Source organism: Spea bombifrons, chromosome 1 (assembly GCF_027358695.1).
Source record: "Spea bombifrons isolate aSpeBom1 chromosome 1, aSpeBom1.2.pri, whole genome shotgun sequence".
NCBI classification, from domain to species: Eukaryota; Metazoa; Chordata; class Amphibia; order Anura; family Pelobatidae; genus Spea; species Spea bombifrons.
The window spans coordinates 113,593,929-113,621,500 of record NC_071087.1 but is presented as its reverse complement, the minus strand read 5'-3'; the positions used below and the strand labels follow the sequence as shown (position 1 = coordinate 113,621,500).

At 39.6% G+C, this 27,572-nt stretch overlaps 1 protein-coding gene across 1 annotated transcript in view; it reads left to right on the top strand.

Annotated features, from left to right (window-relative positions):
* TRPV4 (transient receptor potential cation channel subfamily V member 4) overlaps positions 1–27,572 on the top strand; it is a 49,016-nt gene that overhangs the window by 7,613 nt on the left and 13,831 nt on the right. Inside the window, exons 2-8 of the mRNA XM_053469202.1 lie at positions 9,340–9,741; positions 17,326–17,498; positions 18,680–18,832; positions 19,004–19,144; positions 24,686–24,984; positions 26,853–27,032; positions 27,297–27,455. Coding sequence (XP_053325177.1) covers positions 9,359–9,741; positions 17,326–17,498; positions 18,680–18,832; positions 19,004–19,144; positions 24,686–24,984; positions 26,853–27,032; positions 27,297–27,455 — 1,488 coding nt within the window. The 5' untranslated portion in view covers positions 9,340–9,358. The remainder of the gene's footprint in view (positions 1–9,339; positions 9,742–17,325; positions 17,499–18,679; positions 18,833–19,003; positions 19,145–24,685; positions 24,985–26,852; positions 27,033–27,296; positions 27,456–27,572) is intronic.

The following is a 27,572-nucleotide window of genomic DNA, read 5'->3' as shown; positions in this document are numbered from 1 at the left end:
AGACTGCATGTCTTCTTACATATTGTATAAACATTTTCAATAAAAGAACAAAAAAGGATCAAAAATGCATTTTCTGCCAAAATAGGTTGGACAGGAAGACCTATTTGCCTTACGCTCTGCTATAAATTGCTTTAATTTTTTATTGTTATACAGTTTCATTTTTTCATTGGTTATGATGAAGTACTTATTTAAACCCTCTGTATACACAGCTGGAATGCTTTGGCACTCCGTACTGTACTATAGGTATGACATCACTGTTTGGATATTCCAGCATAGATTTGGAAACGGGTGGTGATAAAATAAACAAATATTCTCTGTTCCACTGTTCCCCCTTGCTTCTAGGTACCAGATATTCCCAATTTCAATGTTCGGTCACCGTACTGAGACTGTGCCCATTTATTATATATATCTGCAAAAAATAGTTCCCCCGGTATATTATGTTTCTAAGAAACCAGATATGTTGCTTTAAATGGTTTAAATGCTATATAATCATACCTGGGAGCTTTCCTGAGTCCTGAGACTCTTGCAAAGATTTCATGTAGAAACTCGCCGAATGTGTTAAGAAAAGGGCTCTAATGGCGGCCCTCATGGACTCAATACCTTGCGATTACTTAAACTACACTTTGGGTTACCTGCATTTTAAGCAGGGATACCAACCATGATATACTGGTAGCAAAAGCAGCATTTGCGAGTCTTGGATATGATCACATCGTGTAGACCCTAAGAATCTATCCTTTTATCCTGAGACACTAAGACTGGGACAAAAACACTGGAAAAAATCCCCAGGCTCAAACCTTAGAGATATAAAATATCTACCGTAATCTATGTCATAAAAACGCCAGACAAAACACTTTTAAATCACATTTAAATAATATGTTAGAATTGTGAGTGATATGACTGGTGATGGACTTTTTCCCGTTGCCCCACACTTGAAGCATCCACAAGCAGTTTAGTCCTCGCAGTGTCCTATTAGTGGAAACATTCTATCCATTACAGTAAGATTTCCCAAAAACCTGCATCTCTCATTTCATCTTCAGTTCCTGTTTTAACTACGGTAAATTCTGTTGTACCCCTATACCACAACTTATTGTTTTCTTCATTGGAAATGGCCAGTTTGTTACTATTGTATTATCATTTATAAGACACTAGCATATTTGGTCCAATGCGATCCATGGGGATGAGCTTAACATTTTTACGTTTTTGGTTCATGCATCGTCTGTTCTGCACCTACAATCAGGGAATCTGGAAGAATGTTTAATGAACAGTTACTGAGTTGTGTGACTGAAATATAATGCTGATTAGCTGTCTCGCTTACCCATCTGAATTTTCAATGTGGGGGAAATTCCAGCTTACTAGTGCCCTGCAGCGTGTTTCCATGTGACACACATTCATTCTTCCTTTTCCTAGGGAAAATGTATTGAAATACCTAACGGTGTACACCTAATATAATAACCGGATATGCTTACGCATGAGACAAGGTGAGGCAGCATGAAACTCTACTTGCAGGAATGGGTCAAGGTCAGGTGGGGCCCTGGGTCAATGCTGTTACAAGGAGCTTCCTCCAGAGAGATATATATATATATATATATGCCGCACCCTAAAAGGTGCTTTTGTAAAGAAAAAAATGCCCTCCCCAGATATGCTGTCACTCTGCCCCCCCAAGATATGTTGCCACTCTATCCCCCCCTAAGATATGCACTCTGCCCCCGAGATGTGCCCCCTCCCGAGATATGCTGCCACTCTATTCCCCCCCCTGAGATATGCTGCCACTCTGCCCCAAAGAGGCCCCCCCAGACTTACCGGTGCAGACTCCCCGGGGTCTTGCTGGGCTGGCGGGGGACACCTACGCAGTACGCGTATTCAACTTCCGGTGCTGGCACTTCCACCGTGGGAAGTGCCGGCAAGGAAGATTGTTAGCGTACATCGCGCAGACGTTCACCGGCTGCGACGATGCAAGCGTTAACAACCTCTCGCTGCTGGCACGTCTGCACGATGTGCTTTAACAATCTCTGCCCGGCAGCAGGGCGCTAGACCCCGAATATAGGCCGCACCCCCACTTTAAAGACTTAAAGTGGGGGAAAAAAGTGCGGCCTATATTCGAGCCGATACGGTATATAAATTTATACTGCTGGAGTCTCCAGGCTGCATACAACATTAGGGAGGGGAAAGTTTTTTTTTTGTTTGTTTTTTCTTTTTGCAAATCTACATAACCACTAACTGAATGTCTGCACGTAACCAAACAGTCATCAGATGAGACGGTAAAAAAGGAACAAAAAGTGCAACAAGCACAAGCTCATGCATTCCTACAGAGATATCCCCACATAAACACACTCAAACCTACATAGACACGGACTACCATAAACCCAGCTCCTACCTACAGAGTTATCTCTCTTGCTGCAGGCTGCTAGTCTGAGAGATCCTCGCACAGTAACCACAATTCCTGCCTTTTCCATACAAACAGAGAGCCATGAAGCTTCCACTTATTGACTGCAACATGTGACTAAAAGGGAGCTTCTTGAATTACAATGCAGCAAGTGGGGGCTATTTACCACCAGGGGCCCTGGGGCAGTTGTCCTATTGTTAGCACCTGGCTACTTGTTTTAAGGGAAACGTGGTCAGTAAATGGCAACGTGTTACCAACATAGTTTTTAGCATCTACAGACTAATCTATATCTGTATGTTTTTATTTCTGATGTGTAATAGCTTTTATTATTACCGTAAAGGTTAGATGCTATTTTATCTTTAAGAAGGCAAACAATACAGTTGAAAAACACATTGTGTGTAAAATGTCTTGGGCGTTCACCTATTGTACATATACTTGTGGACCATCCTCCTATCACTGTTGATTATTTATTTATGGATTCTTTTAATGAATGACTAAGTAAAGAGAGTTTTCATGCAAATTTTTAACGAAAATAGCATATTTCATGCATTTGTACGAATCGACGAAAACAAAGGCGATCTCTGACGGAAACAAACTGCAAAAGTTGTGAAAGTTTGTCATGATTCTTCCATTCATCACCATTACAAGCCGTTTTTTGCGCTCATTGATGAGGTAAAGTGGAAGGGACTGTGTATTGGAGGGTACATATCATTGACTGATAGGTAGAGGTAGCCAAAATAACATGATGAAAGGCGAGTCCAGAAGGTGTCAGGGACCTCCTCTTTTGAAACGCCCCCCGAACGTGGGCCCTGATCAAAAAAGACCCCTGAGCCCAACAGCCAGGAAACAAAACCGCTTGCCCGAAAACGAACATGCCAAAGGCGGAACGAAGATGTCTTCCGAAGCAATTTTTCTCGCCGTGCATAAGTCTACTAATTGCCTTTACTGCCCATGCTCCATCTTCTAAATCAGAACCAATAGTTGTGTACAGAGACACATTTACCTTTCAGCGCTGCCCTAGGCCTAATCCAGAACAGGTCTGTCCCACCTCCGCCGTGTCACTGTCCTTCCTAGTGGGCGTCGGGAAATATATACAGGCGCTCATATTTTTTTTTTTAAAAAAGCAGGAGGACTGTGTACTTGGGGGGGGGGTGACTACTCTGTACCCATGTTTTTTAACGAAAGGATTATTGTACTTTTAGAACCTTTCCTTTGTCTGTTTCTAACTTCCTTATTTTTAGTTTCACTGAGTAAAGTTAAATCGGTTTTGTAATACTGCCAGACACTTGCAGAGTTTGCAGGGCCACCCAAGGCCACAATCACTGTTTGTAAAATACTTGGCCTTGTGCCTTCACTCCTCCCCCCAAAAAAACCCCAAAACCTTGAGGTCTTGGAAGAGTTGTGTATAGTAATTAGCGATGCCAATCCTGTCCCTGCATCTTGGTAATCATTGCCTTTCTATACAACACGAGGCTGCTTTGAACACACTATATAATCACTGCAGGGTGGGATTTGTAAACCAAGAAACAAAATGATCCAACATGAAGCCACATCACTGGGCTTTCATTACAAACTATAAGGGAACCAGTGCTGACTGACATCATTTCAGGACAGTAGAAGACACTCTGTCACCTCTGGAGCTTTCAAATACATCCAGCTGTTAAATAAGGTTGGTTGTGGATTCCTGTCCATTATTACTGGCGTCCTACAGTATATGGGATCTATAAACTCTTATTAGATGTCCTGTTTAGGGGAGCAATTTGCATGTGCTATTCAGCAAACCTTGGGCCACATCAATATACATAATGTGAAGGGAAAGCGGAGAATCACTCTAAGCAGTTAATGTAGCCAAATGTCTTTGATATTACAAAATGGCATGCGATAGATGCTTTCATGTATAAAAATACATATATATATATATTTGTCTATATACTAATAAAATGTTTGTATAGAGTTTTTGTTTATAAGTAATTAAAGGTAATCTACTGCATTGACAGTATTGACATCTCCCAAAGAAATGAAAAGCTTTGTTGCTGGCTTGATTAACTTTAGGGAGTCTTTAGTTATTTATAAGTTAACAAATAAGTATTCATGCTTGGTGTTCACATCCCCTAAATGATGTACTATATGGATATAGGAATATATCAAGCACATTAATAATAAGGCAGATTTATTGCCTTCAATCAGAAGATCTTCCTACTGCTCGCAAAAGGAGGACAGCGGCGGCAGAACAGTGCCAGAAAATCAGTAAAGTCCTGTGAAAACTGGGACAGTCAGGAGGTGTGTGTTTTTCCCTATGGCAATCCTGCTACTTTTCACTATTGATCCACTTATCCAGCTTTTCAGTAACAGAATGGCTCAGCCATAATCACCGTCGCTGTGACTTATGAAAGTCTATGGAGCAAGGAATGTAATTGGACATGCAGAGCTTTAGCATTGTCATAAACAGCTCACTGTCGCGATTGCGCAGAAAGAGAATATCAAAAGCCTACAATGGCAGACTCCTGGAGTTCAATGTATCAATGCTGTCCGACATTACTGCATACAGCACTGGTTTTATGCTCAAATGAAAATATACATTGTTCCGTGGGATTCCCCTTTGAGGCTATGTACGCTATGATTTAGGCCGGTTACCATTACCTCTTTAATTTTTAGTTCTTCTCTTTTTGTGGTATTATACTTCCATTTTAACATCTCCTGTTTTCTCTATATGTGTATTGCAAAACACATGCGTGTCCTGTTTATCAGTCACTAAGTTGCTGTTCCACCTACCCTGCTGGGCTTTTACCATTTATATAACTTAAAATGTCACTCATAGTGCTGTTCTATGCCCAGACTTACTAACTTTTGCATTCCTGATAGAAGTCGGTTATATTCCTCTTGGAATTCTCAGAAAAATATGCATACTTTGGTAGATACAGCTTACTTTCATATGCCTCAGCTAATTAATTAACAGAGCGATCCTCCCTGTGAGTGTTGGTTCACAAGTTGTAGAAGAATCTACTTAAAATCTCCTCTACTAATCAAGGTAAAAACTGTGTTGTTTAGTGAAGAAGCAGTTAGTGATTATCAGTGGTGGATCATGGCCCATAAGTAGGCAGTGCTATTCTTCCTTAGAAGACAGCTTGCTCCTTTTGTAGAAACCACAGTTATTCTTAAAGTTTACTGGCATCTTAAATTGTGGTCTGTCACAAAAATAAGCGCTGCTAAGCTGTTGCTGTAGATACTAAAATGACTTTTTAAAAGTTACCGTGTTGCTTCTATGTGGATAAAGCTTCAAAGGACAGAACAGAGAGCACAGTTAATGTTTTGTCTAAGTGGAACATCACCTTTACACCACTCTTTGACTTCAGATTCCTCTTCTAAAAATAGAAAGTGATCTTTTCAAGTGATTGTGAAATACTGTATAATGTAGTCAGAAATCACATACATATATTGCCTAGCTTTTCATCTAGATGTCCTGAAGCTTTCCAGTAACATTGCACAATACTGAAATACAGAAGTATAACCAGCTTAGAAAATCTTGTATTGCATGGCCTGGACTTAGTGAATGGTCTCTTTAAAACACTTTAAACGTTTGTGTATATGAAAGTGGGGTTTGTTCCAAAGAGATAGGCAGTGGTTTATATGCTAGCCTCTAACGTAATGATCTTTGAAAGGCAAGAGAACATGAAATGTAAGCTGCAGTGGAGCACACCTCTCCCTTTATCTATGGACTTTTTGTTGGGATAATGGAGTCCCAAATAGATTCGATTAGTCTAGAAGTCTAGCGTTTTTTCACTCATGCTTTACATTGATTTGCTGTCTTCAGTTATCTGATTGGTGCATTTGTTCACGGAGTAGCACTGGGGATGTAAGACTTGTTTAACATCCCTAGAGTTTTGCAGTTCTTTACACTACTTGGACTAAAATAATAATGGCCAGCACACTGAATGTGTTGAAATTGTGGAAATGTATATTTCATATCTAGATTGAGTTTTGTTTTGAAAGTTATATTTTATATATATTTAAATCTACCGTACAATTTGTTGTGCACCACCACAGGCTTGGCTAAGGGCAGTCCTCCAACTTAGGCACTCTATGCCTTAAGCATTTAATAGCCTACCACTGTCCACTTTTTTCTAAACCAAAGCTTGATCTTTCTGCTACATAGTTCTGTCTGGTCCCATAAGCTGTGTAATATATTCTGTCAGTGACAACATGTACTTAAGGAGTAATTTTTACTCCTTTTAGTCTCATCACTAAACCAGCTTCTCTTATGTTATAAATGACCAAGACTCATATAACCAACTGTTGTTCTATCAAACAACCATTGTTATCTCAAAAAAGTGTATCTCTTTCATGATAGTGCCTTTTAAAGTGCTTTGTAAATATTAAGCTAAGTGATATCACTCTGTTTATATAATGCTCGTCAAGAAGCACATACTCTACAAACCTCCTTGTTAGGTTTGCTAGAAAACCTAATTAAAACGGTTTGTTTCATTTTGAAGATAATACTAATTAGATTAGTTGTAACAATATATTTGAAGAAAGCATAAAATAGTATTAGAAACACACACAAAGTCCGAACTGTACTACGCACATAGTACATTTACAAGAACAGTCGGAATATAGGATGGCATATGTGCCATGTCTGGAATTGTAACTGTACACTGCTTTTACTGTATATTACTGAGCTTAACGTAACTGAAGTTGTACTGTAACTTGTATTGCCCGGCGCTGCGTCGCAGTACTGCTTATCGACTTTCTGAGTAATGTACTATTGTCAAAACAGGCACTAAAGGGGGGAAAAAAAATAGGTATATAGGATGGCAAGATTTGAGGTTACAGGAAGAAAACTAACATGACTGGAAGTCTTCTCTTCACATAACTCTACTTTTTCAAGCTTGTTGTATATATTCCAGCCTCTGGAATTCATCTTGTTTATTCCATATATTCTCTTTGTTCCAAGTGGCATGGAGTTGCCTTAGGAGTTTAGAAGAGAAACGCAAGTTTACTTATCTGGAAATTCTCCCTTCTGCTTGCCACCATGTGCCTGGTCTTCACTGCAGAATCCAGTATAGGAGCAAGTCTATAACAATCTCTTGGATGTTCTCTGTTTAATTCATAAAGAATTGGTGGGTGTGTGTACAGAATCTTCACTGGCTCCTTAAGCAGTGTGTTCATCTTCCAAAATACATTTAGGGAAACACATCCTTTTACGTATATTACAGTCACCATGAGAAATCGCTGCTCTTTATACTCTACTTCCACCCATACCCTGATGTGTGGACAATCCGCTCCTGCCTGACCACTAGTTGCTTTGCCACCAATCTGACTTTACACAGATGGAACCACTATTTTGCTTGCATGTGGTCCTTCAAAGAGTGTCGTTCATGCATAGCACTTTTACTGCATTTTAACTTATTCGTGTGGAACGTAACAGAAGGGTTGTAGACAGAGCCGCCTTAACAGGATTGTAGCCCCTGGGCAAAGCAATGCCCTGAGGCCCCTTACCCCTGCTCCAACCCCCCCCCCCCACAATGTGAGGCGAGGATTAATCAACAGAAGTATGTGCATGTAAGGGAAAGCAGGGGATAACTAATTGCTTTGAGTCTGGCAGGCAAGCATAGGATATCGCTCAGTGGATGCCCATTCACACACATATGCCCTTACACACGTTTGCCCGTACACACACTTGGACACATACTATATCACACTTGCCCTTACACATCTCTTTTCTCCCCATCTCCTACCCTCCTTACTCTCCATTTCTTACCTTTCTCCTCTTCCATCTTCTGTCTTCCATTCTGTCAAAGTGGATGGTCTGTCACTCCAGACCTCTGCTTTGGTGATCCCTCTGCACTATGCATTGTCAATTGACGCAAAGCGCTAAGATGCCACATGCTTTACAGTGCTCGGTGACAGTCCTCTCTCCATTCCTTAACGTTGTGCTGGTTAGAGGGAGATTGTGATTTTGCCTACCGCCCCTGCTCAGTGGGCGCTCCGTGGCGTACTGGTCTTGGTAGTGGGTGTCTGCATCCCCATGAGCAGGGCCGGTTAGGGAGATTACAATCCTGCACCTGCCTCAGCAGGGCCCAGAAGACCAGCCCACTGGAAAATCTCCCTGTATCCTGGAAGGCAAGTCCAGCTCTTGTGCCACCTGCCTTGTGCGAGCCTCACTGCTCGCCCTTCTATAGATACGCTACTGTTCTAGGGGCTTAGTGGTGAATTTATCATGAGGCCCCCAGAAGGTGGGGCCCTGGGCAACAGCCCAGTGTGCCCATGAGTTAAGACAGCACTGGGCCTGTACTGTTGGCAACAATGTGGTAGCTTTCCTGTACAGCAGAACAGATATTATAGGTTTTATTGCTACTTTAGAAAAAGAAAATAACCACAATTCATATGTGTAGGTTTAAGAATAAGGATTGGGGGTAGCCTGCAATATGACAGATCCTCTTATAAGTTGTGTAATATAAACCTTTTTTTCTGTGAAACTTTTTTTTTTAAATAAACTTTTTTTCTTAATTCTTTGAAATAGTTTCAAAATCAAAGAAAGATAAAGCGGCAGGTTGATTCTCTAAGATGAGGTGTGCAGTACGATATCTGAGGGACTGGGCCATTTAGTAGAATTTGAAAAATGTGTAATTGAAATAACACATAGGATATGAATTACAGGGACACCATGTCAAAGAGGTTAGTTGCAATAATATAAAAGCAGGACTGGGAGGAAAGCAGATAAGCGTTGGAAGAAAGGTTGCGATTCAAGTGATAAAATATTTGAGTGATGTTGTAGGGTTCCAAATAATTAGCTCCTTTTTGGAGTTATTGCGGTGACTGTTTTTTAATGTTTAGAATGTACTTTGCCACCATATACACTACTTTCTGTAAACAGGATTTGGACTCTTTCTGTAAAAAAAAAAAAAATGGATGTAGAGAAAGGAGATGTAGTATTAATAGTATATTTTTCTTTTCAGAAAATCTCTTACGTGAAATATGACCAGTCCCTCGCACCCTCCAAAACACAGTGTATCCCTGGACCTTGATGATACTCAAGGTGACGATGGGTCTACAAATAATGACACGTTCCCTCTCTCCTCACTTGCAAACCTGTTTGAGAATGAAGAGGGGACAGTACCCCCAGAGGTAACGCGAACTCCACAGCCTACTGCGGATGGCAGACAAAACCTAAAGATAAGGTTTCAAGGAGCTTTTAAAAAAGGAATGCCCAACCCTATGGATCTTCTGGAGTCAACCATCTATGAGTCCTCAGTTGTTCCAGGACCAAAGAAAGCACCCATGGACTCTTTGTTTGACTATGGTACTTACCGTCATCACCCTACTGAAAACAGGCGCAAGAGGAAGAAGATTCTTGCAGAGTAAGTGATGAAGTATTCATTTTATGTGCAGTAATTTGTATTTACTCAAAACCTGGAAACGTTCTAAATGAGTTGACACTGAGAACCTTTAAATATTAACCCTTTAATGGCCTATCGTGCAGATTCTATGTAGGGACGTATCAAATGTGCTAATCAACTAATAACTGTTCTGATGGTAACCTTGATGTGTCATTATTTAAAGATACACTTAATTAAGTAACATGCATTCCAACAGGGATATCAACCATACTGGTAGCAAAAGCACTAATCAGGAGTCTTAGATATCATCAGATAAATGTATATGCGTAAATTAGTATGAATGGGACAGTTTCAGACTGTGTGATCCTGAGATTTAGCCCCTTCACCCTAAGACTTGCGCAAAACCCCCTCAGACTCCAGGTGAAACCCTGACAACACCCAGTTATGTGTATGTTGAGAGTATTGTTCTATAGCTGCATAACATATTAAATTACCGTATTTGCCCGAGTATAGGCCGCACCCCCCCCACTTTAAGTCTTTAAAAGTGGGGATGCGTCCTATATTTGGGGTCTAGCACCCGGGACATGCAGTTCCGGGCGCCGGGCAGGCAGCAGGCTTAGGATACAGATCCCCTGCAGCGGTGCAGGGGACCTGCATCATACTCTCCGATACGCTCAGACAGCCTCCCCTGCCAGCACTTCCCACGGGGCGAGTGCCGGCATGGGAGGTTGTCTAAGCGCATCGCGCAGACGTTCACCAGCAGCGGCAATGCGCGTAAACAACCCCCGCTGCCGGCACGTCTGCTCGGTGTGCTTTAACAATCTCCCTTGCCAGGAATTCCCAGTGTGTCTTGCGGGGCCGGCGGGGGACATCTATTCTACGCAGAACGGTCTAAAACTTCTGGTGCCGGCACTTCCAGTCTGCACTAGTAAGTCTAGGGAAGGGGGGCACATCTCGGGGGGGGGACGACACAGAGTGGCAGCATATCTCGGGAGGGGGGACACACAGAGTGGCAGCATATCTCGGGGGGGGACACACAGAGTGGCAGCATATCTCGGGGGGGGGCAGAGTGGCAGCATATCTATTACACTTTAAATTAACTTTTTTCTTTAAAAAAGCACCTAACTTTTAGGGTGCGGCCTATACTCGAGCCAATACGGTAATATTAATTTGAGGTGCAATAAACTCTTATCAAACAGTGCTCACCAAATGCTATAGAAAAAGATTCTATGCGATCGCTTAAGTATTATGCACATATTTTTATGGGCTACGTGTTCAGTTTGTATGTCCCTCCCTCTAGAAAATGTATCGCACGTAGTTCCTGCTGTTTGCTCACAACAAAATTCCTTAGCAGATAAGGACCACTTTAGTTAATTTAATATACACTTTTTTAAAATCTGATTTATTATGATGCCAACTTTGAATAAATCTCCTCATCTGTTCGGTGGATTACAGAGTGTTTCAAAGCCCTTTTGGTTTCTTCTCTTGTGTGTGAAGTTTTCAAAAGGCCTTTTTGATATGGCTGAGCGTTGTGACGAGCAAGGTGGCTTGATGGAGAGAGATTTTCTTTTAATGTATTTTCTTATTATATGTTAATTCACATGTCGCCTTTCCAACCAGTGACTTATTTAGGTGACAGCTCCTCAGAATGTTCCTACCAATGTCTCCTTTTCCTCTTAACCATGTTCTCTGAGTTAGGCTAGATGTTCTTGCTCTCTGTATTGTTGTCTTATTTACTATCCCTTGTCTTATTTACTATCCCTTGGACCTGTCACCTTTAGGGCTAGCCCATTTTCCTTTCTCGACCTCCGCTTTTTCACAATTTCTTTTTCCCTCGCTCACCTTTTTCCTTACCCTAACATTTCGGGTGTCCAAATTGGGGACACCCACATTGGGGAGGATGGCAGCAGTCAGGGTGGTCTAGCCCTGGAAGATGCGTGGCCTCAAGCCTACCATTTCTGGATAGCCTCCATTGCTTTTTTACCACCGTTGGCCTGTCAGGGAAAGTCTGAGTATTTTCATAACCAGTCCATACTGCCCACTGCCTGGAAAAATACACATCTAAGAGATATAGACTTGAAATATATTTTTAATGATTATTCAGTTATATAATTTTTTTTTGAGTGCTGTAGGACTGTCTCCTTTACTAAGCCTTTAAAAGGAATCCTTTGTGAAAGAATTGTTTCAGTAATTCTCCGCTGTCTCTCCGTACATACACTTGCCAGACCCTACCTCCCCCAGGAAAGCCAACCCTGCTCTAAAGACTTATTTGATCCTCTCCATAAGCAACATGTCTGTTTTAGCTGACCAGCTATGTGTCATGTGTTCCCTTGTTGATATGGGTTTTAACTATCCTGGCATATGTTAATACTTTCACAAGCTAGGAAAAACCCCAATCGCCCTTGGATGATCTCAACAGGCCATATTTTATTCATAACCATAAACCATACACATGCATGCATTCTTTCTATATATTTAATATCTTTCTATATACATGCATTATCACTGCAAATTGTTAAATGGTATGCCGCAAAACGGGAAAATCTATTAAAAAAAACACTGTTCATCCTTGAGGCGCATAGGGTCTTAGAAGAAATGTCACACACGCATGTGCTCCATATCTGTGCTCCTGAGAGATATGGGGACCATGTATACATTGTTTTTCCTGAAACTAATTGATAAATACTCACTCTTCAGGAGTTCATACTCTAGGAAAGTTTCCATACACACTCGCAAGGGAGTGCTGCCACTTTCTGGCCAAGGGGGTTTCAACTCAATGCCCCTTGCCCCTCCCCAGTTACTAAAGCACCAGTGCACATAACACACAGACTCGCACACTAAATCTAAAACACACTTACACTATAACATAATCCATCATATGCCATCATACTACACACCTCAAACCCCTTTTCACTCCTATGTGTATTTGAAGTCTTTTGGACTGGTCTGATGGAGGATTCTCACTGTGCACTTGCCTGAATTTGGAATTTTCATTTATTTTGTGCTGTGCAGAATGTAAAAAATCTGTACTCTGCTTGTGGAGTTTTATATTGTGCAATATCCTGGGTCACGTACATGGTAATTGTGTTTTGTATTGTGTGTCTTTAGTTACTTTTATTTCCTTTTCACAAAAAACAAAGTCTAACAAAATGTACACTTTTGTGTAAATGTTGAAAACTAAAATTATACAAGTATTTTCCTTCCTTAGATTTAAGAACAATACCGCCACTAAAGGAAGATGAACTGTTTCCATAATCCAAAAATAAATGTGATCTTTTAGATAAGGTGTTTACTTTTTGATGATGGAAATATAATGGTTTGGACTTTTGGTCTTACAATGCCTTATTTTTATCAACTTGCCACGTCTGTTTTTTCTTTTTTTTAGCAGAACAAAATGAAAGGGCATGCATTTATTTTTTTAGGAGACCAAGGTACCATTTATTCTTACTTCGTTCTTCCTTGTCCAAAACTCTCTTTAACATGTTCATAAACACGCAAAGACAGAGCGATTCCTTCCCACAAAGAGTGGTTGTGGTTGTTGCTTGGGTCGCCACATAATACTCTTTGTAGAAAAGTTTAAATGTTCTGTCTCAAATGTATCACAGATTGTACTCCTTAAAACCTTGAGCGGTTACCTGGCTCTGACATCAGATTCATGTCATACATTTAAACTTGCACATATAGGTTCAATTAATGTTTTACAAAATAATCGGAGAAAGATTTCTAAGTATTGTAAAGTTTGTTTAACGTAACCTTCCACCTGTCTATGCAATTAACAAATCCCTTAAAGTCAGGAAACTGGTGTGTAGCGATATCACCATTGTGTTGTCCACAGAAAATCTGGAATGTATATTCTTCTGATTAACATACACATTGCTGAAATAGTCGGTTTGTCTGATTTTAACGATTCTTTCCAATGCTGATGAAAAGATAATATTCGTTGAGCAAATTCAGATATCTTTGTACTTTGTGTATTTCCTTTTGCTGCTTAACCTCGTTATTCAGAGCTATGTTTTCCTATCCATTCTAACTCGTGTAACAATTAAAAAAAAATGTACAAAATGTTTGGCTTGTCATATTTCAGCAATGGCTGAACACACACACGCGCACACACACACACACATTTACTTATATATTTGAGTTTCTGTTTCATGGAGCAACCCAAGGGAATGTAATGTCACTTGTGAGTCTGCCCACAACTCACAGATGATGTAACAAGAGTGGCAATATGATGATCACTGGATGTTCCAAACATGGTACAACCCCTTGTATGGATGTCCAGTATACACAACATTGTGCATCAATTTGCCCCTGCAAATTATGTTTGTTTTTTTTTAAGCATAGAAACATAGTGTCAGCAGATAACTAATTGGCCCATCTATCTGCCCAAGAAGAAAAACACATGAAAGGTCTATTCGTGAAAAGTATTTTTAAATAATGTTAACATTTGCATTGAAATGATATCGGTGTATAACAAAATGAAATGGAGTCCCTCACTCATTCACTCTTTCATTTACACTATCATTAATTCTCTCATTTACACATATTCATGAATGCATTTTCAAAAAATCATTCAAGCTATTTACCACACCATTCATTCATGCACAATTCATCTATTCATTAATTTATTCATTCGCTCACACATTCTCACTATCTGCACCCCTCCTGTGTAGTTCACTTGCCCTGCTGAAGTCCTGGGGAGTGCAAGGCTTGCTTCACTGATGAGCTATGGCGCCCCTCTCTATAGCCCATCGCTGGGCTATACCATTATGACTACCTGCCTAATGTTGTGTAGGTCCTCTTTTGCCTCCAAAACAGCCCTGACCTGTCGAGGCATGGACCCCACCTGACCTTTGAAGGTGTGCTATGTTATCTGGCACCAGGGCATCAGCAGCAGGTCCTTTAAGTCCTGTAAGTTGCGAGGTGGGCTCCATAAATGTATCCTGGTGCCATGTGTTCTCCAGGTAAGTGGCCCACCCGACCATCCACGTGATTAAAAGAAAACATGATTTATCAGACCAGGCTACCACCTTCTATTGTTCCGTGGTCCAGTTCTTGTGCTCATGTGCCCATTGTTTTTAAGAGATGTTCTGACCCAGTCATCAAGTCATCACAATTTGGCCCTTGCCAAGTCGCTCAGATGCTTATGCTTCCCCATTTTTCCCGCTTCTAACACAAAATGCTCACTTACTGCCTAATATATCAAACCCACTGACAGGTGCTATGATAACAAGATCATCAGTGTTATTCACTTCACCTGTCACATATATATATATAATCTAGGTTGTAAAGGATCCTTATATAATAGGGTGACTTTAAGAATATAGGTGATTAAAGCACTGAATGTAATTTTTGAAAAATCTAAATATTGTACTTTTTATTTATGTATTTTGTATAACCAGTACAGAAAACAATTTTTGTTTTTCTTTATCTACCCAATCTTTTACATAGAAAGGGCAATGAAAGTGTGTAAGATGATCATGGGTGGGGTAAAAAAAAAAAAAAAAGCCTTTTAACTTGTTATGGACTTCTATAGTAGTATATAGGACTCCTATACATGTAGAAGCATGAAACTTTCTAGTTTCACCTCTTTCTACTCGACATGATTCGGCCGCTTAAGGCTTTTATTTTTTTGTATGTTCACAGTAGAGGAAAGAAACTGGTTTGGTGGCTTTTCCTGCAGCTTGACGATAAATCCTATATAATTTGAATATGAAATTACACTTCATTGAAGAACAGGCCATTATTTCCAAGAAATTAGCAGTCACCCCTGTCACATGTGAACAAGTGAAAAGATTTCATTAGTCTTTTGTTGTGGAATGCTTATTGTACAATGCAACGTTAGCCCTGTCATTGCTTATCCAAGATACCACACCTTAAGTCTTAACCAAATCTATTATTGCCTTCAAGAAACCTACTGTGTTTAATTAACATTTCCCTGAATAAAATGTGGCTGTAATTATAATTTATGCTGGGAACGCTTCATTTTCATGTGACGCAAAAGCAGGCACTGATAGAAACTTGAAAGGACACCCCCAACATGAAATTCTCCAGAGAGGTGCAAATCGGTCCTGCATGATGTATAATTAGCTGAGGCGACCTTAGCGAATATTTAACTATGAAAACGTAGGGTCTACTCGGCACTTCATGCAGGAGTTAAGTGGGTAAGGTGAAATGTTTCAGTTCGTATCTTCCCACAAGTTAATAAACAAATCCCAGTGTGTGCTCTGAATATGTAGTTAGTTATTTGTAAGCCGTTATCCCCTCGAAGCCTCAGACAAAAATGAGTCCGCTATGGTGTTTAAAATCTATATATAGGATGAATATATCTAAACTATGTGTTTTACACGCGAATAAAAGTAAAGATATTATTTTTCTTTTCTGATCTTAACAGAAAAAAAAAGTCTTTCATATGAACCACTTCCTTAGTGGAGTGGGTGCAGTAGAGCTGAACTCTAATAAAAGCAGTGCCTGCTTATATATTTGATATTTCTGCCGACTGTGCAACTAGCCTTTCTCATTTCAGCACATTCCTAGGACTCTGTGAATCTGTGTAGAAAATCTAGCAGAGCTTGATTGTGTGGCACAAACATGAACATACATTTTATCAACAAGTTAGCGGCTTAGAGTGCGACGTTATTCATCGATGAAGCTCGGCCCAAGTTGCGATATGCACATTTGCTTGTGCAGTGGAGGTGGCGACTGCCAAAATGTAAGCAACATTTGGCAGTGAACTAAATGAGTGGCATTTCCGAATGAAGCACCACTTTTATTTTTTAGGTGGATGAACGGACATCAACAGGGTAATTATTATGTGCCTCGCTTATGGCTGGGGAGAAATCTGGTCATTACAGCATAGATGTAATGTCTGATGCGTGCAGAATAGTACACGTGAACCCCTGGTTGAGGTTCCATGGGAAAACAATGATCATCTTTTATGGCAAACCTAGTCAGGTTCTCCTTAATAGGAGCTGGGTTCCCGACCTGGCGTTATGCTGATGGGAACAAGCACTGCTCTATAAACTGTGTGACTACTCGAAAATGGTGGCAGAATCTTTATACAATCCTTCCTTTGAGCCTCTAGCACGTGAATGTTGTTTTATTTGGAAATATAAACTGTACATGTTTTAGTTTCTCTTGACCATGGAAAAAAAACGTTGTATACATATTGTACAGAAGGGGCAAACATAGATCGTAGATGTAGCTTTTCAGCAGCATGTACTACGATCAACAAGCTTCTATTATGTACTGTATCTACCCATAGGGTAAAAATAGAAAAGTAAAATATTCATGATACAGACACCATTCCGATTTTGCTGAAACGGGATTAATGAAACAAAGTACATTTTCTTCACTGATCCTTGAAATAAAAACGGTTGTAAATGGTTTCTAAATTATAGATTTGGTCGTAGTTTAAAAGCAAGGAAGATGATTTTTTTTAAATGTAGCTTTCCTGTCAAATGTTTTTCTCTACTGCACTTTCTATTATGACGATCACTGATTTAATACTGTACTTTAATGTACAGCTTTAATGGATCATTGGATAAACTTTCCATTGTAGGCTGTCAGAATTCTGTCTGTGACACTTTTTTTTCTTCTTTCCAGGAAGGAGAATCAAAATTCCCAGAAACCAAGTCCTGACCCCCCTCCAGTAATCAAGATGTTCAATAGACATATTCTTTTTGACATTGTATCGAGAGGATCCACAGCCGAGCTCGAGGGATTCTTGCCTTTCTTGTTGGCTCAGAAAAAGCGGCTGACTGATGAGGAATTTCGAGGTTAGGTGCAGAAACCAAATAAATTGGGTGCCTCGTTTTATTCCTGCCTTTCACAAACGCATCCCACTGAGTTTAATCTGCCGGAATCTTAATCTTCTAAAGTAGGCACATACCAGAGCAGGCGGAAAAAAAACATAACTCTTTGTTGCTAGAGCAGATTTAAGGGTTAATTTGAGCTTCTGCCAAGACCATACTAACGCTCTTGAAATCAGTCATACAGATATGTTTATACATTGTTATGCTTGCCTATACAACATCATGCTTATGTCCAACAGCGCACAATCTTAACTGCATTTAAAGGAAATTCATTGTGAGGCAGGTCATGTAGTTGCTCCCACTAGGGTGGAGAACAATTATTCTGCAGCAAGCATTGAAATCAATACAGGATAACCCTTCCTGTGGCACAAAAATCCCATTTATTCTACATGTTTAGATAGACATAGCATGTGCCCTTGACTACATGGTCTTTTATCCTGCTTATTTGGTATGCTAAAGCCTGACGTTCTTAACATTTTGAACTCCGTCGTTGCATTTCTTGTTACTGAAGGTCCTGTTGAATTGTCTCTATATTAATCTGGGAACTTTTAGTCTAACAGTAAATCCTCTAGGCCACACGATACGATAGTATTTGGTCAGATATTTAAAGGAGAGCAGTTCAGGGTGCCGTTGCCTCGTAGTCTCATTTACACATCTGGGTATATGATCCTTGCCACCTGTAGCTTTTTATTTCACAATAAGTGCTTTTATTGGACAGGGCATCAGTGGCGAACCCCTTTCATGTTAGCATTTGTTGCGTTAGTATATAAATATGTTCATCAGCATTAGATTCACCTGAAAGAGTTTGTGGAGCAAGTTCAAACGTTGTGTGATGTTGGGAGCAGAATGCAAAGATGCCTGCCCACCAGATCCCAATATTGCACAGAAAATGTAAAACAGTGACATACAGGTAGGAAAACATAAAAAGAACATTAAAGTAAACTTCAAAAAGGTGCTACATGCTATTTTTGTCCTCTATCCAGTAGCAGATTGAGATCTGTTATATTCAAAATAGCCTCTGTGAATTGGACATACACTGCGTGACAGGCAAGGCATATAAGCTCTACGGAACCCGCCAAATGCGATAGATTGTGTATATTCCAAATGTAACCCAAAATAAAATTAAATCCACTGTGTTTTACTAGAGCCCTCGACAGGGAAGACTTGCCTACCTAAAGCACTGCTAAACTTGAACGGAGGAAAAAATGACACTATTCCGATGTTGGTAGACATTGCTGAGAAAACTGGCAATCTCCGTGAATTCATCAACTCTCCGTTCCGTGACGTTTATTACAGAGGTGGGTAACCATGGCCAGCTCGGCTAGAGATGGTACATTAGCACCTGTAGGATGGTACGTCTGGAAGGCGTCTAATCCAAACGCGCCTCAAAATATTTGCGTTAGTAGAGACAAACTCAAGGTACAAGGTGCCTTAATTCTTACAATCCTACCAAATTCTGATTCTTCCAGGACAAACAGCCCTTCATATAGCTATCGAAAGACGATGTAAACATTATGTGGAGCTGCTAGTAGAGAAGGGTGCTGATGTTCATGCCCAGGCCAGAGGTCGATTTTTCCAACCAAGAGATGAGGGTGGATACTTCTATTTTGGTAAGTCTATTTATGTTTCAGTGTTTTACATGTATTGATATTGTTGCTTGGGAAGTTAAATCGTAGCTGTGTGGCCAACCCAAATTATTATAATACCTAGTGTCTCACATATGCACAGTGTCATGTCATTTAGATACAAAACAAGGTACAAGTGTGGTGGTGGGACCCTTAGCACAGCTTGTAGGGGAGCCCAGCATGTGTATAATAATACATATGTTAGATATGTTCAAAGCTTAGGCACATTCATTTTCGGCCAACAAATTTCTCTCCCTCACCCTGATCCTCCAATCCAAACCGCTGTCATTTTGACATAACTTGAACTCGGGGCAATATGGTGACGCCTTCGGTGATGTCCTCTCCTTCAATTGTAGAATCGTGGAGAGAATGTCACTGGATGCGCCACCATATCGGCCTGAGTTCAAGTTAGGGCAAAATGACAACGCTTTCGGTGACGTATCCTCCAGATTAGAGGATCAGGGAGAGGATGTCACCTCAAGCCCCATCATTCTGGCAGAAGTTCTACATGTCAGAGGAGATGCGATTGAAGATAGCAGATTGAAGATAGCAGATTGAAGGAAGAGAAGGGTAAAGATAAAGGAAGACCAAAAAGTGGTCGGCTGAGATGGTAGAGAAACATTTAGAGAGTGTGAGAGAGAGTGAACGAGAATTCGAGTGAGTGAATGTGGGCCCATGTATTTCAGACTAAAATAAATTTTAATTAATTTTGCTTTGTTTTCGTCCAAATTCAATAAAATTCTGTAAATTCCGAGTATACTTCTAATGCTGTAAAAAGTGGGATTTCTGTAATAAGGTGTAGCAAAATTACTACAGGCAGTTATTAGACCATGTTGCTCTATTACAATACTGTGAAAGAACATAAACAATTTAAAATATGAAAACTCAGTCACATGTTAAACGTAATTCAACAAATGCAACAGTAAAACACAGTGTATTATGGAAATAAGCTCTTATTTCAATGACATAGTTAAACCACTCCACGTAGCAGTATGTTTAAGTGTAAATATATTCACACAAATTTTCTTAGGTGTGTGACACTTTGCAGCAGCACTGAGGAAAAAGTGCTTCGATTGGTTTTTTTTTTTTTTTTTTTTTTCTAATTATTGTATAATTATGACTTTCATGTTTTGTTTTGTTATGTGATATGGGTGTCTCTGTATTTTTCCAACAATAAATCTCAATGGTTCCAAGAATTTATTTGTAATATTTGTAGCTGATAATCTACATTAATAAATAACAAAACATACGGCAAAAACTTGATCTAAGCGTATTAGTCAACGTACTGTGGAATTGCCTCTTAAATGTCCTTTACACAAACTATGCATTCTGGGTATTACCGTACTTGGATTTATTTTAAAAAGGGGGTACCTATATTGGGGAAGACAAAGCAAAATTTAAAGGTTGTGCAAAAATATACAGTTTTGAATTTTGCTGTTTAATTTGGTTGTTAAATGGCTGCACAAAAAGTGGTAGAATGTTAAATAGCAAAGGTTTTCTGTTTTTCACGTACATATATGTTTGTGGAGTCATTTTGTAATCTGTCCTTATATGTTGGACTAAATTACAACATATAATTGGGCAAATTATTTTCTATTTCTATCTAAGCGTACCATATCACTCTTTTGCTAGTTTTTTAATCTGTAAGTGCTACCAGGGCTACAGTCCTAGCATATCAACTAAAAATATCAATAAAAAAATATAGTTTTTCAAAAAATAATGTGCCTCTTTCACACAGTTTATAGTGTACATCAATAAGTGTTTCGGAAACAAAGGTGCTACTTGGCCTGAAACAAACACCATATGTGTGCATATACTAAATTTAGAGAAATTAGGGTTTAAAAAAGACATCTTGAAAATGCTGAAACTGCTCTAGTAAATGTAGAATGGCCTCTGTCCTTAAGTGGTTGATTTTTTAAATGTTGGGATTCGGTCTGCTACGTGGTTGGCATCCTGGATCCATTTTGTCAGCCACTAACCATGTTGGGCCCAGACTAGCCATCTGGCATATTGGTGGTCAATAGGGTCAAATACATACTGATGCTGCCACTCAGGTGGCAGATTTGGGTCCTGCAGTGTTCGGCCACCAGTTGGAAATATGTAAAAGCATAAAAATGTAGCGTTGCCAGCTGGATACGCATAGCCGACACGTGTATCATTTAGCGACTGCTGGCTTTAAAGTGCTAAGGCCATTTAGTCATTCAGAGTGCTGCCCTGTACCATTTACGTTGTTGGCACTGAACGTTGCCTAGCCTTATTAGAAAATGCAATCATAGCAGAATCCGGACATCTGGCAAATTCTTTTGATGTATGTTTTTAAAGAAAGTTTTAATTTGGTGACGTTTAGACTTCTTACACATTTTAACTGTAATTAGCAGCGTAGGAGGTAGCCACAGAGGATCTACACCAGTTAAATGCCACCTCTCATGTGAAAGGGATCGAATTAGAATGCCATATAAAACTAACTTTATTTTCACTTTTGACTATTCATGCTTTTAAAATGTGGTTCCAGAAGCAAAGCCAAAATCTGTGCACATGGAACTTTTTAGTAGTAGCTTCCCCTAACACCTGAAATATTATTCTTCACATATATTACTATTTAGGATAATGATATCACAGTCCTAATTTCTGTGGTGACAGGTTTAACGGGACATGAGTTTTCCTTTACTTTATAGATTTAGATGTTGGCTTGATTCGTGTTTCCTGGATATACGTTTCTTAAAACTTAAATTATTTTCCACCGCGCTCTGCCCAAACTTTTCTTCACACAGTACAGTTATGTGGAGTTTCCTGCTCAGGAAGTGAGTGAACAGAATCTAAATAAAATTTTTGCCAACCTGTCCTGCAATTATGGGAGTTCCCTGGAGGAGAACAAACATGGCATATATTCTCACCAGTGACAACATCAGTAGAGGACAGAGGCCTGTTATAAGAAAACCAAAGGCCTATTCATTCACTTGAACCAGACATATAAACAGCGTTATTGAAATAATCTGATTTTGGGTAAAGATGATGGCAGGGACGACGAGGTGGAGTGTGGCAGGAAATCTCAGCAGTTATAAGCTTGTGTGAATCCACCTCGATTTTGGGCGTGGGGAGATCAGTCTCACCAATGTGGTGTACATGTTGGTGACTGGATGGGAGTGGTCGCTACATCCACCTCTGCCGGTAAATAATGAAGTCATGGATGACTAGATTTTAAAGAGGTAAATAATGAAGTATTCAACCTATGAAGGTCCTGTGTAAGGGGCAGCCAGGATAGGTTACACCCTGTAACACATGGGGTATTGTGTTTATACAGAGCAGTTGTGGTAAAAGTGGCTCAATCAGCAGGACCATTTCTATTGGTCGATATGGTGGTTGCTTCAGAATTGCACTCGAATTGACCTTCACAAGGGCCATCCATCCAGTTCAGATATTCAACCATGCAAAAAAAATTAAGCAAAAATATTGCTTGATTATCTCTTCCAATATGTGATATGGTCAATGGCATCTTGTTGTTTAAACCATGTAAATACACTTGCTGCCCAAAACTTGCTTTTATGATACAGGCAGCAAAGAAGAGTCTATGTAGGGACAGTATCTGTAGGTTGCCAGCTTTGAATAAAAAAAATAAGATTTTCTGTTTTCATTTTAATTCTGATTTTCGTAGTCGATGTCTACATGGTTCCTGCATTGTGTGTGTGTGTGTGTGTGTGTGTGTGTGTGTGTGTATGTATGCGTCTCTGCTCCACTTCCTTTTTGGACTATTATTTAGGTATTACAATTGTAGCATTAGAAGCATCACTTCTAGCCGTGTTGAATGGCCAACTAATTCTCAGGAATGATTCTTCAATCATGTAAAAATGTTACATCAGTCACAGTATTTGCCAGGAACAATTCTAGCTGTCTTGTGACACAAAGGCAACCGCTGATAGGTGGTTGGCATAGAAATCAAAGATGGCTTCTTAAAAGTTTCCCTGCTGATCTTGTAATTACTGTTAAAACCTAAAGTACAAAATAAAAAAACTGCGTAAATATCAACATAACTTACTTTACTATAATGGTGAAATGGTCTTTCTTGCATTTGTACTTGCGGCATGATGTCTTTCTTCCTTTGTCCCAAAAATGATTATATTAAGTGTCGGCTTTTTGCTTTGTGCACTATTTAGAGTTTAAATACACCAATTTCCTAAACAGGCTTGGCATATATTGTTTTTTGTTTTCCTTCTAGAAACTGTTTTAAGAATAGAATTGGATGCTTGTTATAGTAATCTAGAAATACACTGATCCTATCTACCACCACACTGTGCAAATATTATGCAAACAAGCAGGTTAATGAGTCTGTGCTGACACAGAGCTGTCATTTCAGACACCTGCGTGCCGTCCCCGGGGCAGACAAGTCTTCTGAGAGGCTGCCCTGGTTACCGGTGAAGCAGCCACACGATCTAAGACATTAGGAAGTGAGATTCTATATACCTGTTATCTGTCTCAGGTTTATGGGGACAGCACCTAGTTTGTCATAATCAAGTTAGCAATTTGGGCAAAGATTTACAATATTTGATGCTACTGATGAGATTAATACATCTACGTTCTAAATGTTCACAAACTACACAGTCATACATGCCAAAGTAAAGACTGGATTGGACCTGATTATCATTTATTTATTTATTTATATAGCGCCAACAAAGCGCTTCATACAATACATATATTCAAGGGGTATGACAAGACTAGAATTGATGGACTAAGACAAATTAGGTGGAGAGAGTCCTGTTTACAATCTGGAGGGAATGGGGTAAGGGCAAACATAAGGAAGATTGAAAGGTGAGAGGTGGTGTGGTGGTTGTATCAGTGACTCGGTTATAGCCGCTAAGATGATTTGGTTCTCTGAAGAAGTGGGTTTGAGATTTTTCTTGAATGTCGTGTGGAAGTAGGTTCCTGAGCTATCTATTGCATTTGTCTGTACACGTTACAGAACCTATTGGTGTTTGTAACTATAGTCTATGGATGTATAGCATTATTTTCCTATAATTAGAATCCGCTGTCTTTGAATTCAGTCCCCAGCCTGCTGATTAACTCTTAGTCCAGGCTGAGAACAGTACATTGCAAGTGCTGTGCACACTTAAAATAAAAAGGAATACCTTGCCTTTAAGAAAATGTGCTTCTTATCAAATGGACCAGACAAAAAAAACCCAATATCCGCTTATATAGCATGAATATGCAAACAAGAAAGCGGCGTTTCAATCAGATATTTGTGCTTTTAATCTGGTTGAAAGTACTTTAATATGCATTCTTTTTTGGAATGGCTTCATGAAAACTGGCCATTTAAGGAACAGTTGTTGTTCAGCGCTGATTTTGGCGACAGTGGAGTAAATCACAATCAGTGGCCGAAGAACCGAGGTGAATAAAATATCTATAGTATTAATTCAAGGTTCTCTATGAGTATGAGGCAGTTATGTTTTTTCCCCAACGTATATCGAAATAATTTTGTCATTTTAGTTCTGTACTTGGATGGTATGTCTAATTTTATAAAATATTTTTCACTAGGTGAGCTCCCGCTATCTCTGGCAGCTTGCACCAACCAACCTGACATTGTGCACTACCTGACAGAGAATGCTCATAAGAACGCAGACTTGCGGCGCCAGGACACACGAGGCAACACTGTATTACATGCTTTGGTGGCCATTGCAGACAACACGAGGGAAAATACAAAGTTTGTAACAAAGATGTATGACCTTTTGGTCATTAAATGTGCCAAACTATACCCTGACTGTAGCCTGGAGGCTATCCTCAACAATGATGGGATGTCACCACTTATGATGGCTGCCAAGCTGGGCAAAATTGGGGTGAGCATTTCCCTAAATAATTTTTAATTCTGTTAAGTTCACAAAGTTATGTTTTAATGGCATGTTCAATGATCAAATGTTTCATGCTTTGCTTTGAATTTGTGGTTACTCAGTTAGAAAGAATAAGTATGATTCAGTGATTTCCAATTATCTTTTTTTTCCTGCGCTGTCTGTCACTACAAAATTTGTGTTGTTTTTATATACATTTGGCTTATATGTTGCTTCTGTTTGTGCTTGACATGGGCTTTAATTACCGAAAATGTCAGAATAGTTAACAATAGCTGAGAGTATTGTGCCCCTTAGTGGTAAAAAGGAGAACTACATCAGCTTACTAAATCCTATATATTTTTCTGTATTTGCTTAAACCAGAGTTGCTGGACAAGTTTGGAAGTAGCGCCTATTCATGGACATGAAGTATTTTCCCTATTTTTAGCATTTCTACATATCTTGCGTATTGATTTTGGTCAGCTCATTTTAACAAATAAGACCACTAATACGTTTAGTGCTTGTTTCATTTGTGTGATGTGCTCAATAATCAAATGTGCAGTCTTTAGCTGTGATTTAGCCACAATAAACCTTAAGAACGCTGGTTCTTTTCATCATATTGAAGCATAAACGATTCCAAAGATACATAATGGAGCATTCAATGACATCCCTAAGCAACTCCAGTTGTTGTCCCGTATCTGTTTTAAAGGTTTAGGCAGCAATTACCAGGGCTCTGGTGTTCCACCGAACAACTGTTAAAGCCATGTTGACCAAATGGAGAAGGGTTCCATACTGCATCTTCCCAGTGATCTAGCTAAATATCTCAGAGCAAGGTGTAAAGGTATCCTAGAACAACAAATATAGGTCTATATGACTCTCTCATCTCAGGTTAGATCAGTGTTCTTGACTCTAATACAAGAAAGAGACTGGGCAAACTTGGTTTCAGGGCAGAATTGCAAGACAGAAGGTATGGCCGAAAAACACAAGATACCAAATGTTTAGGCAGGTGAATAATTGAATAAGATGTGGGCGTCTTTGAAGAAGGTAATTAAGAGTTTTTTTTTCTTAAAAATAGATAGAGGGAGCTTTTGGTTATGTGGAAGTAAGTTCCAATTATATGGGGCAACAGTTGGATGGAAGATGGTAATAGTAATAAGAAAGAGGTTCTAAACAAGGAAGAGTACAGTAGGCCACAATTAGATTACAAAAGCTGTGTGTGAGATCAGGATAGAGGTTTATAGAGGAGCAATTATTGTGGCAGCACGGTTTGGCTACATATTAGGTTAACATGATATCTTACAGTAACTTCAGTAACTACAGTCTGTGGTTCCCGAAATAAGAGGCTGATGTAGAATGTCAGCAAAATATAATTTGATTACCTATTGCCTGTGCAGGAATGAAGAATTAACTGCATTGTTACTGGATATAGTACCCACCCTATTAGGGGAAGAGGATTCATGTAACAATGGAGGAGTGAAGCACTGGCAGTGAACACAACCCTCATATTACAAATCGATGTAGATCACAGCTGCCCCATCCCTTTGACTCATTATACACAAGGAGCGGGGCATTTATGTATGTGTTATTGGTGCTATCAATGTCTGTTGCGAAAAACGAAGGAACGTGCAGAAGTTTTAATTGTAATCTACTAGAGGTTTTGATCTACCTTTTATCACACAAAATGACCCACAAAATCAAGTGTTAAATTATATTCTAACTAGAGACTACTAAAAGCTTGTCACAAGAATGACTTTGCAGCTCTATTTAAACAGAAAAAGTCCATTTGCATAGAGAGAACTTTACATTTTCACATTCAACTAGAATGTTTAGGACTCCTGTCGCACCCGGCTTGACTTAGTGTAACACACTTGTTATCTTCACAGATATTTCAGCACATTATTCGACTTGAAATAAAGGATGAAGATGCACGCCACCTCTCACGGAAATTCCGTGACTGGGCATACGGTCCTGTCTACTCCTCGCTGTATGATTTGTCTTCGTTAGACACTTGTGGAGAAGAAGTCTCTGTTCTGGAAATCTTAGTTTACAATAGCAAGGTTGAGGTGAGATCGATGGTGTGATGTTTTGGATGTAAAGCCTTAGATATTTAATGGACTCACATTGGTTACCTGGCATTGGCTCTTTATAACCCATAGTGAATAGTATGCTTTTGAGAGGGTAACTTTATTAGCACAGCAGAACAGTTGTCAGGATGTATATAGAAAGTTCTTGCATAGCTTTCCCAGCAAATCGTTTAGATGGACCTTGTGAGGATGCACGTTGGCATTCGCTACAAAAACCTTTTTTTCCCCCTCTTCATGTTTTAGAACCGCCATGAGATGTTGGCCGTAGAGCCTATCAATGAACTCTTAAGAGATAAATGGAGGAAGTTTGGTGCTGTCTCCTTCTATACCAGTGTTGTATCCTATCTAATTTCCATGGTCATCTTTACCTTGATTGCATACTACAGGCCCATGGAAGGCAAAGTGAGTGTTATTCTTAATTACCAAAACCATGTTTAATTTATTTATTTTAATTGCTTCTGCAAAACCATCATGAATGGAGAGCAGTGGTATACTGTCCACAATACCACAACTCACTTC